The sequence below is a fragment of the Xiphophorus couchianus genome, chromosome 3 (genome assembly GCF_001444195.1).
Source record: "Xiphophorus couchianus chromosome 3, X_couchianus-1.0, whole genome shotgun sequence".
In the NCBI taxonomy this organism is placed as follows: domain Eukaryota; kingdom Metazoa; phylum Chordata; class Actinopteri; order Cyprinodontiformes; family Poeciliidae; genus Xiphophorus; species Xiphophorus couchianus.
In genome coordinates, this window is record NC_040230.1 from 2724338 (window position 1) to 2739733 (window position 15396).

Consider the following 15396-nt stretch of genomic DNA (forward strand, 5'->3'; position numbering starts at 1 on the left):
CTACTGTGAAAGACTGCAGGCTGACTGTTCAGGATAGTGATGCGCCTTTAGTACCTTGCAACAGTATTCATACTCCTTGCACTTTTTTACATTTTCTCATGCTACAACCACAAAGTCAATGCATGGCATGGGGATTTTATGTGATGAACCAACACAAAGTAGATATTTAAGGAAACTGGAGATTTGTGGTTTTAAAACCTTAAAACCAAAGTAACATTTCTAAAAAGTAAACCATTTGTATTCATACCCTTTACAATGATGACCCTAAATAAAGTCCAACGAAACTATTTACATTTAAAAGTTACATAATAAGTAGACTCCATCCGTGTGCAATTAAATCTTAGGATAAATCCAGATTTTCTGTGAAGTCTTCAAAGTTTTTCTGGAAACAGCATGGTGAAGACCAAGGAACCCAGCAGAAAGGTCAGTGAGGAAGTTCCCGAGAAGTTTAGGTGGGTTAGGTCATAAAGTAACGTCCAAAACTTTGAACATCTCACAGAGGACTCTGTAGTCCGACTTCTGAAGATGGAGAGAGGATGACACAAGACATGGACGTCCATCTAAAATGTCAGGTCGGGCAAGAAAGCGTTAATCAGAGGCAGCCAAGAGCACCATGGTGACTCTGGAGGAGCTTCAGAGCTCAGGTAGGACAATCTGTCGACAAGACAGCTATTAGTCATGCAGTTGACAAATCTGGCCTTTATGGAAGGGTGGCAAGAAGTAAGTAACTGACAGAAGCCATGAAAAAGTCACAGAAAACATTTTGAATCTGGTCAGACTAAATTTGATCTTGGGCTACATGCAGGTTCATCGTCCAGCAGAATAGCGACCCTAAACATACAGCCAGAGCATGAATGGAAAGGCCTATGCCTTCCACAGTGTTGGATGGTCTAGTCAAAGTCCAGACTCTAGGAAATTGTAACAAGACTTAAAAGCTGATGTTCACAGATGTTCTCAACAATCTTCATCTCTAGATGTGCAAAGCTGGCTGAGATGTTCCACCAGACTTGCAGCTGTAAGTGTAGCTAAAAATGACTCTGCTAAACAGTAACTCTGGGACTTGTCTACAAATCGATCTGAAATATTCAAAAAATATGTCTACTCCCCCTTTGACTTCACAATTATGCACAACTTTGTGTTGGTCACATACAATTCCAGGAAAAACACATTTAAGTCTGTTGTTGTGACGAAATGGAAAACAGTTCAAGGAGTATGAATACTTTTAAAAGGCACTGCTGGTTCACGGGTTTATAGCTTGTACTGCTTCCTTTTTTAAAGGCTACTCTGAAGTCTTTGGGGTGCAAGAGTTTAGTGCTCAATCCTTACATGATGGAGTCAAAGAGAGGCGATGGATTCCAATAGCAGGTTGCTTTGTGTGACAGACTCAAAGTAGGTGCAAAGTATAGTGATCTTGTCCTGCAAGACCAATACTGTCTAAAGCTCCATGTGAGCATCAAGTCCATTGAAGAGCCCTTAGTGTTAATGTGTTATGCATTATACAGGGTAATTATTATTTCTCTCTCTCACAGTGTTCTTCTCTCTCTTGCCCGGGTCCTAAGGACACATGTATGTTTTCAAGAAAGTGTCTTTTTTTGTATAAAACAAAACAGGAGTGGGGGTACAGTTTTTTTTCCTTTGTGCCATCTCTCTCTGATTTGGCTCCTCGCTGTTGTGTTTGACCTACTCCCCCCTTTAATCTGCGATTCCCGTAGTTGCCGTTGCTGTGGTTCCAGTTGCCTGTGAAGTTGTCTTTAGATTGCCACGGAGCTCTTCATTCTGACTAAGTTGTGAATCAGGAGTGGGTGAGGAGGGAAGGTCTACAATTTGGGGGAGGACTCCATTGTGGGGCGATGTGTTGGAGAAAATGCCAGAGGAAGAGACTGTGGGGCCTTGATCGTTGGTAACCGCTCCTCCTTGTTCTCCTCCTCCTCCTCCTCCCCCTCCACCTCCACCTTGAGTTTTCACACCGGGGTCTGCTGAACCCAGGGAGGAAAGCTGGTCCTCCTAGCGAGATAGAGAGAGAGGGGAAGGAAAAGAGGAGTGGGAGCAGGGAGAAATGGTTGTAGGAGAAATGCCATTCAATGAACGATGGAAGGGATGATGGATTATAAGGATATGTCCAATTAAGTCACGTTGAGAAAATAATATTAAGAACCGGAGGAGAAAAGCAGGGACAAGCAGACAAAAATGGGAAGAGAAAAAAGAAAGTTTGTGATTTGAAGTGGTGAAATGTCAACATTTAAACATAGTAAGAGTTGGTGGAAATGAAGACATGTAAAAGTGGTGATCAAAGCAGAAACCAAGAGGGAATCATAAAGTAAAAGAGAAATGATTAGGGGTCAGAGGAGGAGACACAGAGAGAGGAGAGAAAGAGCCAAATGAGTTACGAGGTCAATGCATGACGAACACCAATAGAAATGGGAGCACAGGAAAAGAGACACAGAGAAAGAGGAGATGTAGGGGAATTCAAATTCTTCACGGCCAAAAGATCCTGATTCTCCTGGGATGAGAAGTGAGGAGTGTTTGTCGTGTGACGGGCATCAAGCAAAGCCTGGAGGTTTCCATACCAGAGAGCAAAATCCACTAAATATCATCTACATGTTCTTACATGACCTGGAAAACTTAATCACTACAGAATAAAAAAAAAACATCTTAATTGTACTAAAACACTAAAGGCTTAGCTTATACTTGTAAACATGCAAGCCACATTGATGCCAGCACCAGATTTAAGAAGCAATAAAGCATAAAATCCAAAGAATTATTATAAAGACCAAACAGAACCAACCTAAAGCTGACAGAGCTGCTGCATGGATTCACCAAGTAGCTTAAAACCTTCAGAAGACACAAAGCCATTAAAAAAAACATCATATTAAAGTTCCCATGAAACTGCTTTTAATTGGTAAATGTCTTGCTCTCCCTCATCTAATGTTCTGGGAAAGTTCTGGTAATTACCAAAAACAGTCGTTTGCTGACTACGACTCGAGCTAAACGTGGTCTAAAAGAAAGTTTAGCCAAAGTCCAACTCAGGTTTGAATGCTTAATTCACTGCTGCACTGAGCAGAGTTTGACAAGACTAATACATTACACTGCAAAAAAACAAAAACCATCTCTAATTTACCTTAAAATACTGGCAGCTGTGGTTGCCGGAATTTTGCCATTAGAGATAATTTTTTTTTACAGTGAATTTTGGGGACTTGGATCACTGACTTTTGCTCTTTACTGAGATAATTAGCTGCACAGCTGAGCTGGTGTTACTCCACGATGTACAGTACGTAACCCATTTAGTGAGCCAGTACCAGTTTAACTTGACTGTTTACTGCAGCCTACCCATAAAGACCAAAGATTATGTTATTACTTGCATCACATAAGATTAGTAATTTCAATGTTTCTTTTTTTAGTCAATTTTTCTCAAGTTTTTATGCTTTTATGTGATGTTTCATTGGGGTTTTGATGCATTTGATGTTTTTATCTCTATTTCTTTGTTTTTCTGTTAGGCACTTTGAATTACTCTGTGTAATTTTGGTGCTTTACAAATAAACTTGTCTTGCTCACTTATATTGATCTCATATATATGTACAGTCACTCCTGTTTCACTGGTGCTTATTGGACCACAATGTGCTGCAACAGTGCAGGCCTGCAGTATTTGTGGTTGAAAATGATGAATCTTGGTGGTCATAATGTTAAGCTGATAGGTTATAATAGACCTGCTTGGCTCATTGGATCCTCAGTGTTACAATGAATTAGCGATATAATATGAAAATGACTGGATACGTTATGTTTTGCGCTTCTCAGACAAACTCAATGTAACAATTTTAACATTTGTTAAAGTGCCAGTTCAAAATGTTGAAGACAATAACTGTCAGCTCCAGGAAAATATCGTCTTTTGGTGCATTTTGACAGTGATTGCAGTGTTTACCCTGCTTTTGGGGTTAGACTGCAGTCTAAATATGAAACAGACCATTTAACATTATTGCTCCCATTCATTTGGCTCAGGCATTTAAAAAAAAATGCTTAATAACTTTATATAATTATTATGATAGAGAAATTAATTGGTTAAATTTGAACAGTAATATGACTTGTTTATTGACACAAACAAGTACATCATTATTCTGGACTAAATTTTCTGTTTGTTTTCCCCTGAAGCGTTTTTACATGTCAGATATGACATGTAAAATTATCATGGTGTGACCTAAAGGAAAGACAGAAGGGTTTTCATTCAGGCATGACATGCACACATTCAGCTGCTGTCAGACTGATGGAAAGCATGTCTAAAGAGGGGCTGTGTAAGCAGACTCAGCTTTGGTATACATTTCGTGGGAACTTTAAAGCTAACCCTTTTCAAGAAGTGAAAAACATCAGGGTGAGGACACTCATTACACGGGCCTTGAAGAGGTAGTCTGAGTTGTTTGAAGTGGAGTTCTGTTGAGTTGTTGTGAACCCTGAGTATCTCAGTATCTCCCCTGCAGCAAACTTGAAAAAGTTTTGCCATAAGAGGGCTATGAAAAAAATCACCATAAGATACCCTACCAGGGGCAGTTTTGCTACAATGGCAAATTTTAGATGTCAAGAAAGATTAAGCGCAGTTCAATACCATTCACCATAAGTACAAGTCCAGCCAATGTCTGGGTGAAGAATACCTGGACCAAAATATGGGGCCATCACCAGGAGGAGGAACAGTATAGAGAGCATGGGGCCTTATGTCATGTTGCTTAAACTAGAATTAGATACATGGAAGGTCCTTCCATTGGTCTAAGCTTGTGCAGAAGTTTGAGCGGACAGCAGCAATATAACTGAGTATAGATTGTGGAACCACATTTTTAAGTGTGGCTAGACTACACCTTATATAGTCAGTAGAAAACAAGGAACAGCTTAATTACAATTTCCCAACTCATTGACTTTCTACTGTGGTCAAGAAAGTGATTTTCCTATACCTTCGGGTAGGGGAAATGGATCATCTGGCAGGGATTGTGTTGGAGAGATTCAGTGTGCCAAAGCGAACAGCCACGGTGAACTTAAAATGTCTTGGAGAGATCTCATTCCATTTAACTTCTACCTTGAGAAGGATATTCTGTTGTTCAGAATGTAACAGACATAAGACATGAGTGGCCAATGTCATAGGACACCATTCTTTTTTAATGGATGCTATTGCTGATAATGTTTATTTCTAATACCTAAACTTGGTGTTATACGTATACCCAATGTAAAGATGAGCACCGGGCTAAGCCACCTATTAAAGCCACCTATTAAATTTTGAAGCTAAGCGTGTGCAGCTTCAAAATAAGCTGGATAGCATTGGCAGGCTAATGGGAAATGAAAAACTCAAATGTGAAAAGAAGAACGCCTGTGAGCTGACGGAAGTTGTGCTTTTCCAACAGTACTTTAAATGTGGAAAGATAATATTGACCTTGACTGAAAAGTGAATTAGGCTGAAGAAAAAGTGCTTTGCGGCTCTACTAAACTAGACCTATACATCTTTAGTCTTGAATACATCAACTTGGCTGTTGCTGGCACTTAGGTATTCAAGGTAGTTAAAATAACCCGGTGGTGGAAAGGGCAAAAAGGTAGCAGAGATCCTCAAGGCAGAGTGGCAGAGAGTGGTAGTGGTTCCTCTTATAAAGCAAACGGACTGCGTACTTTAACTATGAGGAAATCCTAATTATCAACCTCCAAGTTAAAGTTTGTTGTAAGGAACTGAAAAGTTCATCTAAGAGCTTCAATGCTGATTTCAAAATGGCCATGAAACACTAGACTAGCTTCTAGCTTTGCAAGGAACATTGAGGGCATATATGGGAGTTTTCTTGAGCAGTTTTTGGTTTTGTTAATTTAGAGAATGTTTAGTTCAGTGGTTCTTAACCTTGTTTGACGTACCAAACCCACCAGTTTCATATGCACATTCACCGAACCCTTCTTTAGTGATAAATCAAATATGATTTTTTTCCAAATTCAAGACATAGGTATATGTTTATCCGATTCGCCATCTTTAACGCCGCTGGTTTTATGAGTGTTTCACCGATGGTCTGCGGCTTGCCCTGCTTTGAGATCAGGTAAGCAACTTCGTACGATGCGGTGAGCATCGGTTTGTTCATGGGTACAAATCCAAGAGCAGGCAGAGTGGCCCTTTCATCAAATCTGGCTCTTTTCACCTTGAATTCAGCAGAGAGCGTTGTGTTCTTGTATTCCCCATCTCCATGCAGCTTCAAGATGTGTTCCTTCAGTTTTGCCAGTGCGAGACTAGAGTTGCTCAACTTGACATTGCAAATCATGCAGACAGGATGCTGACTCCCATCACGTTCCGTGTTACATGTGAATCCATGTTGCACGGGAGTTGCAATAGAAATTTCGTTGAATCCTGTTCAATGACAATAAATGCTATCTATCTATCTATCTATCTATCTATCTATCTATCTATCTATCTATCTATCTATCTATCTATCTATCTATCTATCTATCTATCTATGTTGTACATATTCGTCCGACCACTTTCTTTTTTTGCTCGACATAGTTAGTATGGATTAAAATATTAAGAAAGAAACCATACAATGTACGACTACGACAGTCACACGGTGACTACTGAGCACACTAAAGTCCCTGCAGCACTGATTGGCCAATTAATGTAACGTGATCATCTGCAGCAAGTGATGGTCAAGCGGGCGTGTCATCATGAATTTACATAATGAGAATTTACATAATGAGTCTTGACCCGACTCAAGACACACCCGAACCCCTGAGACCGACTCACCGAACCCCCAGGGTTCGATCGAACCCTGGGGGTTAAGAACCACTGGTTTAGTACTACATGAAGAAGAGGAGTGGTGTTTTAGGTCCCCTACTAAGTGACATTTGGCTCTGTACTAGGAGAATGATTGGCACTGCTGGAAAGAAGTCAGACTCAATCATTGGAAAAAAAAACTGTCTCCCACAGGGGAGATGGTTTTTGGTTTGAGGGACTTCATCATTATTTGCTGGTTTTGGTGGATAATGGTCCAGCACCCACTTCAAAAGGGGGACCTCAGCAGGCACTGCTTGAAGCCAAAGTTGAAGCTGATGTACTTTCATCATGATACTTCTGCAGTTCTTAACACTTGGGAACACTGTTGTAACTTTGTACATCCTTCTCTTGCATTGTGAACATAATCAAGCATGAAATTATTGTTTTTGTTTTTGGCATTATGCTTTTTCAAGTGAAAGCTCAAACAGTTACTGTTTTAACACTGTAACTAAAATGGGATATACCACTCACTTTAACCCTCATTTTGAAGTTTTTAGAATTTTGACGTTAAAGCAGATATTTTGACAACAGTATCTTGTGCAATGACTCAATAAGGAGATCAATACTTATATTTGGCTAATATTGACACTGGTATTTTTGATAAAATAGCTATTTTGTAGGAAAAACTAATATTTTTTTCTCAGCTGAATGATACAACTGCCTTAGGAATACCTCAGACTCCCCGCAGAAGGGAAGGAGTACATTAGCAGGACAGGAAGGTGCAGAAGTTTCTGTTTTAGTTGCTGATCTCAGTTAAGCAAATCATGGAAGGATGGAACCGGCCCCAATATGACAGCCTGTTAGCTTTATGATCAGGTCAGAACTTCAGTTTCTTCAACCTGTGATGGTTCAAAAAACTATTCATCAGTTAGGATACTAAATAATAAATCTAATCCCTCCTCCACTTCAAACACTCCTATTTCTTCATCTAACATCAGTTTGCTGGTACATCTTGAAATTATCTGGCATGGATTTGTTTGGAAATTTCTTTACCAAGCCCCTGAAAACCTTCATGCATGAAATCATTTTATGTTACATAGAAGAGACATGAATTATTGTAATGTAAGTGGAATGAAGTGCTGTTAAAGAGACAGAAAAGAAGGGAAACAGCTTGCATCCAGTAGAAAAAAATAAAAGATTAAAAGCAAATTATCAGCAGATAATTTTGTATCTTGTGGTTGTGATCGCTGTGAGTGGAAGGATTTCTGTTTTGATAAAAACATAAGGAAAAAAAACCAACAAAAGAGATTAAGTCTGCCCCCCAATTTCTTTTAATGTGAACTACCAGGCTTTTTCTCTTCTCAATCAGAACCAAATGAATGAAAACACTTTGCTAACTGGTGCTATGAACAGTAATAGGATGCCAGTAACACAACCTGAGTGACAACTGTTCAGTTACTCTCAAACACAACCAACATTGTAGTTTAATACCCATGTGTAGGCTGATACACATGTCTATTAAACCCAGAGATCAAGCAGGTGAAGAAACGCATGGCAAAATGTTGACTGACATCCTTTTAAACTTACCAAACTTGCTTGGCTCTTTGTGGCTGTGGTGTTTAGCTACTTAATGCATTTAATTAGAGTGTTGTAGTATTTCTGTTTAATAATAATGAGCTTTTCAGTACTGGAGACAGAAACACAGCACATTTAGTGGAGCCCTGAAATGTTAGGGTTTATATAGGGACACAAGTGTGCACAAAAGAAAACATATCTTACACATCACCTCTGTCTACTCCAATTTGGAAGGAGGATATTTAAAGAAAAGTGTTAAATCTTTCTCACCCCAATGTTTGAAATTAAAACCTGTTGTATTGATGGGCTTCATCACTAACAAGACCTAAAACTCTTTGCCTTAGAGCAACAAGCTTTCTAGGTAAAGAACTCTAACTTCACAGCAAAAGAATCGAACATCAAAATACAGAATGAGTGTTGGACATCGTCTGACACAGTAACAGCTGGCTTACATCAACAATCAACCAAACACAATCAGGTGCTGGACACAAACACAAAACACATAAATATTCAAACACAAACACACTGAAAGACACGGAATACACAGAAAACAGGGGCACAGTAATCAGTGTTCTTTGGGGAAGGATTGGGACAGATACGGAGATTTCACATAATTCCCAGTGTATATCAGAGGGTGTGGGGGTGATGGAGATGGGGTGCTGGGGTGTAGAGGAGGTGGATGCACCCTGAAGGCAAATGTTAGCAGATGTGTGTATAGGAAAGAATGATAACTGAAAGAAAACCAACAAAAACATGGTATTTCAGGACATAAGCTCCAGTTAAAAGATAATTAATATAGGAATTTTAATAACTTACAGACAGATTCACTGACAAGAATGGGAATGTTTTAAAAGTCACATTTTGGGCCAGAAAAAATGCCCAAAAATGTTAACATTTAATTTCACATGTCTTGCTCACAAATCTGTACTGTAGTTCGTGGAGCCACAAAACAAGTGCCTGTGTGCATTTGGTTTTGTTTTTCTTTCTAATTAATTTTTATTGTATTTGTCAAAAACTCTTTACCATTCATATCAAATGAATAATGTTTTTTAAATTTGTAAAAACCATAGAAGAGAAAAACTGTGCTGTACCACAAACACAGAAACCCTCTGCATGTTTGTCTTCTCTATGATATTTGTCTGTGGTCTTCCTCTTTTCTTCCTCCATGGCAGCTCCTCCATCATCCTTTGTCTAATATATTCACTAACTCTCTTCTGCACATGTCTCAACCATCTCTTGTCTCTCTAACGTTCTATGCAAACTGCTAAACCTGAGTTTCCATTCATCTGTCCAAGGATGGTTATCAAAAGTTATCAAAATGATTTTGATTATCAAAGAATGTGGCCGTGGAAAAACCTCAAAATCTGACAATTTGCCATGAAACATGGTAGAATAACTTAATAATGGAATAATAATCCATCTGATATGTCCAAGATGTCACTATTTCCAGCTCCCTCCTTGTAACCTACTTTCAGCTACCCGTTTTGATTCCAGCATGTGGATATAAGTAATGTACACTTATATCCACTAACATAAGTGGGTATAAGTGAATATCACTTACATAAGTGATGTTCACATTACCTCAGTCTGTCTATCTGCTTCATCCTCTATCCCACCATTGTTCTTCAAGATAAGAGCAATTAAACTCTTCTACATGAGGGAAAGACCCCAGACTCAAAGGGATAAATGCCCCCAATCTGACCTAATCTGGCTTTTGGGCCAAACTCATCCTTCTCCAATTCACTTTAGTCACTCCAAAAGAAAATCTTGAGACTATTTTGTCAGTTAAACCATTCCAGAGTTCCTGAACTTCTTTGTCATTAAGTAATTCTCAGAGCTGATCCCCGATCCCTTATCAATCCCCAAACTCCCCCCTCACAGCTGACTACCCTCACATATTTCTGACTTCCTCTTCTGTCTTCTCATGTCCTTTCTCTAGATCCACAAAACAATTCAGCTCCGCCTGGCTTGCTATACCATTTTTCCATCTACATTCTTAAAAGAAACATCATGACTGCAGTTTAGCTGAAACATGTAGCTACTTAATGCATGATAATCTTAATACCCCTTGAATGGATATTTTATTGACAGTTAATATTTTAATAGCAAAACACAAAAATAAAGGCCTATTTGGATTGTTGATTATTAGCAAAATAGTATAAAGTATACAGTACAGACCAAATATTTATCATATTTTTGTAGAAACTTGCTCGTCTGATTTTCTCAACATATAAAAACAAACATAAATAGTTAATTCTGAGATCAGTCAAGTGAAGTGTTGCTAGAGGTCAGTCAGAGAAAGAATGTAACACATCATTGAGAAGCAGAGGAAAAGTAACTTCCTGCTTGGAAAACAAAACTCTACCTAACTCAATAAATATACTGAAGATGAGTCACATAACATGCTGGAATTTCTTTTCTTTTCATTTCAGGCTTATTTTCCTTTAAATCATATGTTTCTTATTACGTTTGTCCAACATATCTTTTCTTTTATTAAGTTCTCTCATTTTCAGGGTTTTTATTTTATTTTTATATTTTCTAATTTTTTCTCTTTGCTCTTGTTACACACCTGGGATGAGATTGTTTTTATTACTGATAGTTTTATTTGTTCCCTGTTGGTTCCATGTCTCGGTTTCTGGCTGTTTTGTTTGTTCATGCCAATCGGTGAAAGCTCTTATATCTTCCTGTTTTCTCCTTTTGTTCTTATTCATCCAATTATTTTTTTTTTATGTTTAGCCTTTCTGTTGAAATTAGTCTGTAACAAAGATAGATCATGTCATTGAATTTCTTTGGTTAAATCCATTAAAAATACCTAAGTTAATGCTTGAAAGAATGGGATTTAAGCTCCAACAAATATAGTGGGTCTAATATTTTCCTTTTGTCCTCTACTTAACAATTTCTCTGTTTATTTAAAAGCTGGTAAAAAACTGTTAAGTTTCATGAAAAGAACTATAACTAATGTTTCAATTTGGACTTTAGCTTCTGAGACTTTTTTTCTATCATCATCACACATTCTATTATTTGAAAATGCATATGTGCAAATATTCTGCGACAGACCTCTTTGTGTTTTGCAGTGAAGATGAAAGGGAAAATAAAGTGTGTTAACCTGCGGTGGATTTTAAAATGTGCTGCTTATGCACAGGGATGCACACAGAGAAAACAGTAGAAGTGGAAAAGAGGCAGCAGTTATGGATGGAGTGAAAGTTTGGCGGTTTGGGTTATTACCTGGATACTCGGGGTGGGACAGGCGCAAGTCGGGGCTGCACTAGGATGGACTGACGCCTCCCCTAAGAGAAATCACCGTATCTCATCAACATAGGAGGAAAGGAGAGGAAAGAAGAGGAAAGGAAAGGAAAGGAAGGCTAAAAGTAAGAGGTGGGAGGAGGGAGCCAAAATCAGGAGGGAAAGCTGGGGTACAAGACGAAAGGATTCAGAAGGGCGGTGAGGGCCGAGGAAAAACACAACAGCCACCAAAACATAACACATACAATACACAACACAAAGTGAACAGAAAACAAGAACGTAAATATACAGATAAAATCCTTCCTGAAGCACATTTACATACAGACACAGAACATAATTGCCAAAACACCAAACAGTTTCAGATACTTAACAGCCTGAAAGCCTTCCAGCAGCATACCATGCAGTTCATCATTAGCAGAAGTCATGCAATAAGAAAACAAAAAGGTGTTAAATCGTGCAACTCCAAAACGACATCTGGATGTGATAACGGCTGATAAACTGGCTTCACAGCTGAATCTGGAACATTCCCTGGTTCAGAAAGGGAAAAATACAGCTTGAACAACATGCTTATTTCAATCATGCATCAACTCTACAGAGAGATAAATACAGATTAAAAACCCAGAAGATATTTACATCACTGTATAATTGTTTCAAAACGTAACTACCTTGCACACACAACGACTCAGACACTCATACACGATACAACAGTGAGAGGAAGAGCTAAAGTTTAATCTGGACTAAAACACTCATAAACAAATGTGACAGAACCGTTTTCCCACTAAGCAAACCATTTTTAAATATAAATATTTAAATAAAATTAAACTAAAAAATGCAATTCAAAAGTTATCTATACTGAATCTATCTAATTGCAGTATTTTTTTAGTAGCATACCAAAGTATTTATATTTTCACTAACATGTTGTTAAAAGAGTCGAAAGGTAACAGACAAAACAATGGCTGTAAAGTACTAACTTCTTGGATTGCATTTAAAATATTCAATTGGATGCATTTTTTAATTTGTGCCACTAGAGGCCACCCTAGGCACAAGTTTATTTAAGTTCATCTGTCTAATTGATGTTTTCTGTTTTTTGGATTCTTGCTCTACTATAGCTCTTCTGTTACAATAAATTATTTAATTAAGCCTCTATTAAAAATTGCAAGACATTTAGTAATAATCTGTCAGTGTTTAATCTTATATCGATCCATTGGAAATGGTAAATAAAATCCAATAACATCAGAGTACCAGTGGGGATCTTCACCAGGTGAGGAATCTTCATTCAGTAACTGAATTAATCACAGATAATTTATAAATTAAGAAAACTTGTGTCAAAGGTTATTTTTTATTTAGATAACTAACATTTAACATCTGTTATTTTAATAAAACTCGTTCTGAGGTCATGTCTTTACTGAATCATAATCTGAAAATCCACATTATTCTCACTCTAGGATTTAATGAAAAGCTACAAATACCCTTTTTCTTTAAAAGAAACATAGTTTTTTACAAAGTGCAGAAACTGACTGTACTTCATCCTGTTGAATCACATTCAACTGAAACGCTCTAATGTTGTAGTTAAAAAAGTGTGTAATAAAGAACTTTGTTGCATTCAGATGGATCCTCTGTTCTCATGGCATGCTTAATGAACTTTTTGATTTCTGCTGCTTTGAAGGGAAACTAATGGAGAAATCCCTGAGGATTTCCTTTGATTTTGTCTCCCCAGCCTTTAATTGAGTTAACTTTGAAAATATGTCCAAAGAAAGAAAGAACTGTTAGCATAGGACATGCCAAAGCAGATAGGCTTATGAGAAACATTACGGATCATCTCTAGATTTTTAATTTAACATCCAGAATGCATTTGGACCTGAACCTTTTCCACCTTTAATGCAACATATGTTTATCCTGCAACATTCAAACAAAAAGCTTGATCACAGTTTCATTTAATGCTAACTTTCAGTCCTCTTCATTCATAACCATAATAAACTATATTGATTTGAATTAACCTGAATTAGTGTTCGCCTCAAAATGTAAACATTCTCAGCTGCATCCTTTGGTTTTGGTCCTAGTTTGCAAGTTCTGGTTGTGTTCTCCACACACATCAGCTTGGATAGGCCTTTCCCCTTAATAAATAAAGTCATATGAAGTTTTGATTTCTCCTCTTTTTATTTGCTTTCATTATCTTTGTTTAATAAATAGTGAGATTTTAAAGTGGGACTATCTGTAGCTGTGTTTTAACAGGATAATGTTACAGTATAACAGTGGAAATAAGCTGAACTTTAAGACAGAAAGAGAATCTAAGAACCATAAAATGCGCAAAACAATAAAGTAGTCTCCAAATTTTAAATACAACTGTGAATAAACATTCAAGATGCATAAATAGCAATCAGAATGTTAATATTTACAATATGTGGACATTAATGTTATATTATTTTTAGTGTTACTGATTCTTTTACTTTTTTCTTTCATGGTTAAGAGATGCAGACGTCAATGAAGGAACAATTACTCTGATTTCTTGTATTTTTCTTAGCAACATGACGCCAGAACGTTACGTGAGTCGTTATGCTAACATGGACTTACTATATTTACAGAATGACTCACGCTCTAAAGGAGCCTGACAGCGTAAGAGAAGAAGGGGGGCCTGAGACCATGAAGCATCGCAGTGACGAAGCTCCTGAAGACGCAGCCGCCTCAGGATCGTGACCACGCTGCACAGTTAGATTTCATTTAACCCCCGGGTTCTGCATCATCTAATTTCAGGCGGTTCTGAACCCAGACCTGCTCAGAAAGAGCTGCGGATCCGGCAACACCACCACAGACACAGACAGACTTTCAATAGCTCTGAGGAATGCAAACAGTAACAGTCTTTCATCGTCAAAGCTCCCCGTTTTGCTTGCAGATGGATGCCATTCAAACCCAAACATAAAGGACAGGTCAGGGACAGGGCAATCCAGTCAGAAGAGGGACCACACACACACTCACTCACACACACACACATCAGACCAGGTCATAGAAATAGCAAGGGGAGGAAGAGTACAGGAAAAGCAGAAAGGGGGAAAACACGGGCCAACGTACGGACTCAACGAGAGAAGAAGCAGTCTCACAGACCTGATCAGCAAAAATCCTGGTTTTTGGCTCATAAATGGCTCCTCCCCTTATTTCATCCTCCACAGCCATGAGTCTTGGAAGCACAGAGAAAGAGAGAGGATTGGGGAGAGGGAGACAGAGGGTAGAGGAGGGGGCAAAAAGAGGGAGCATTAGGAATTCAAGCTTAACAAGAAGTTGAGCAGGTGCATCTCCAACTTCTGACTCAACAAAACCACCGTGATAAAGTTCCTGGTCACCTGCATCTCATATCTGATTCCCAACACATGAAAAGCTGAACACGTTTGAAGCTGCCAATAAGAGCAGAGCAGCAGTCACCCAAACCATGCTCAGGAGCCAGTTTTTATCTCATGGAGCCATTTTCTCTTCCTGCCCCCATGGGGTTTATCAAAGTGTTTCTGTCCAATTTAAGGTGTTTACAAAGTGCAATGCGAGGCCAACTGTGGAAAATTAGGCCTGGTTTCCGGTGAGGCGAACAAAACCCAATTATCCCCAGGGAATTGTCCCATTTTATGTAACAGGAACTGACCAAGTCACGGGTAGAAAATCCTTTGACTAATCATTTCAAAGCCTCATCTCACTGATATGAGGGAAAGCGTTGCTGCAGTTTTCATGAGCCAGCGGGCCGCGCATGTTTCCCAGCTCCTGTGATTATCCATGAGCCAGGGATTTACTCCAGACAGTCATCCAATGATACTTCTCACACATATCTCTTATAACTAACTGGCTGAAATGCTGTTGCTTGGTGATGAGTGCCCAGAAAAGTTACTGAG

General features: G+C 38.5%; 1 protein-coding gene across 11 annotated transcripts in view; it reads right to left on the reverse strand.

Moving 5' to 3' along the window:
• Nucleotides 1-15396, reverse strand: part of syngap1b (synaptic Ras GTPase activating protein 1b) — a 180468-nt gene that overhangs the window by 3466 nt on the left and 161606 nt on the right. For 7 of the 11 annotated variants that reach the window (XM_028007713.1, XM_028007670.1, XM_028007662.1 and 4 more), the window contains 2 exons: nt 14627-14699; nt 11510-11571 (listed from right to left, as the gene is read on the reverse strand). In XM_028007713.1, coding sequence (XP_027863514.1) covers nt 11510-11571; nt 14627-14699 — 135 coding nt within the window. Of the gene's footprint in view, nt 1-1853; nt 2005-11509; nt 14700-15396 lie in introns of those variants that run through there. The other 4 variants (XM_028007681.1, XR_003594217.1, XR_003594216.1 and 1 more) reach the window with 4 other exon arrangements.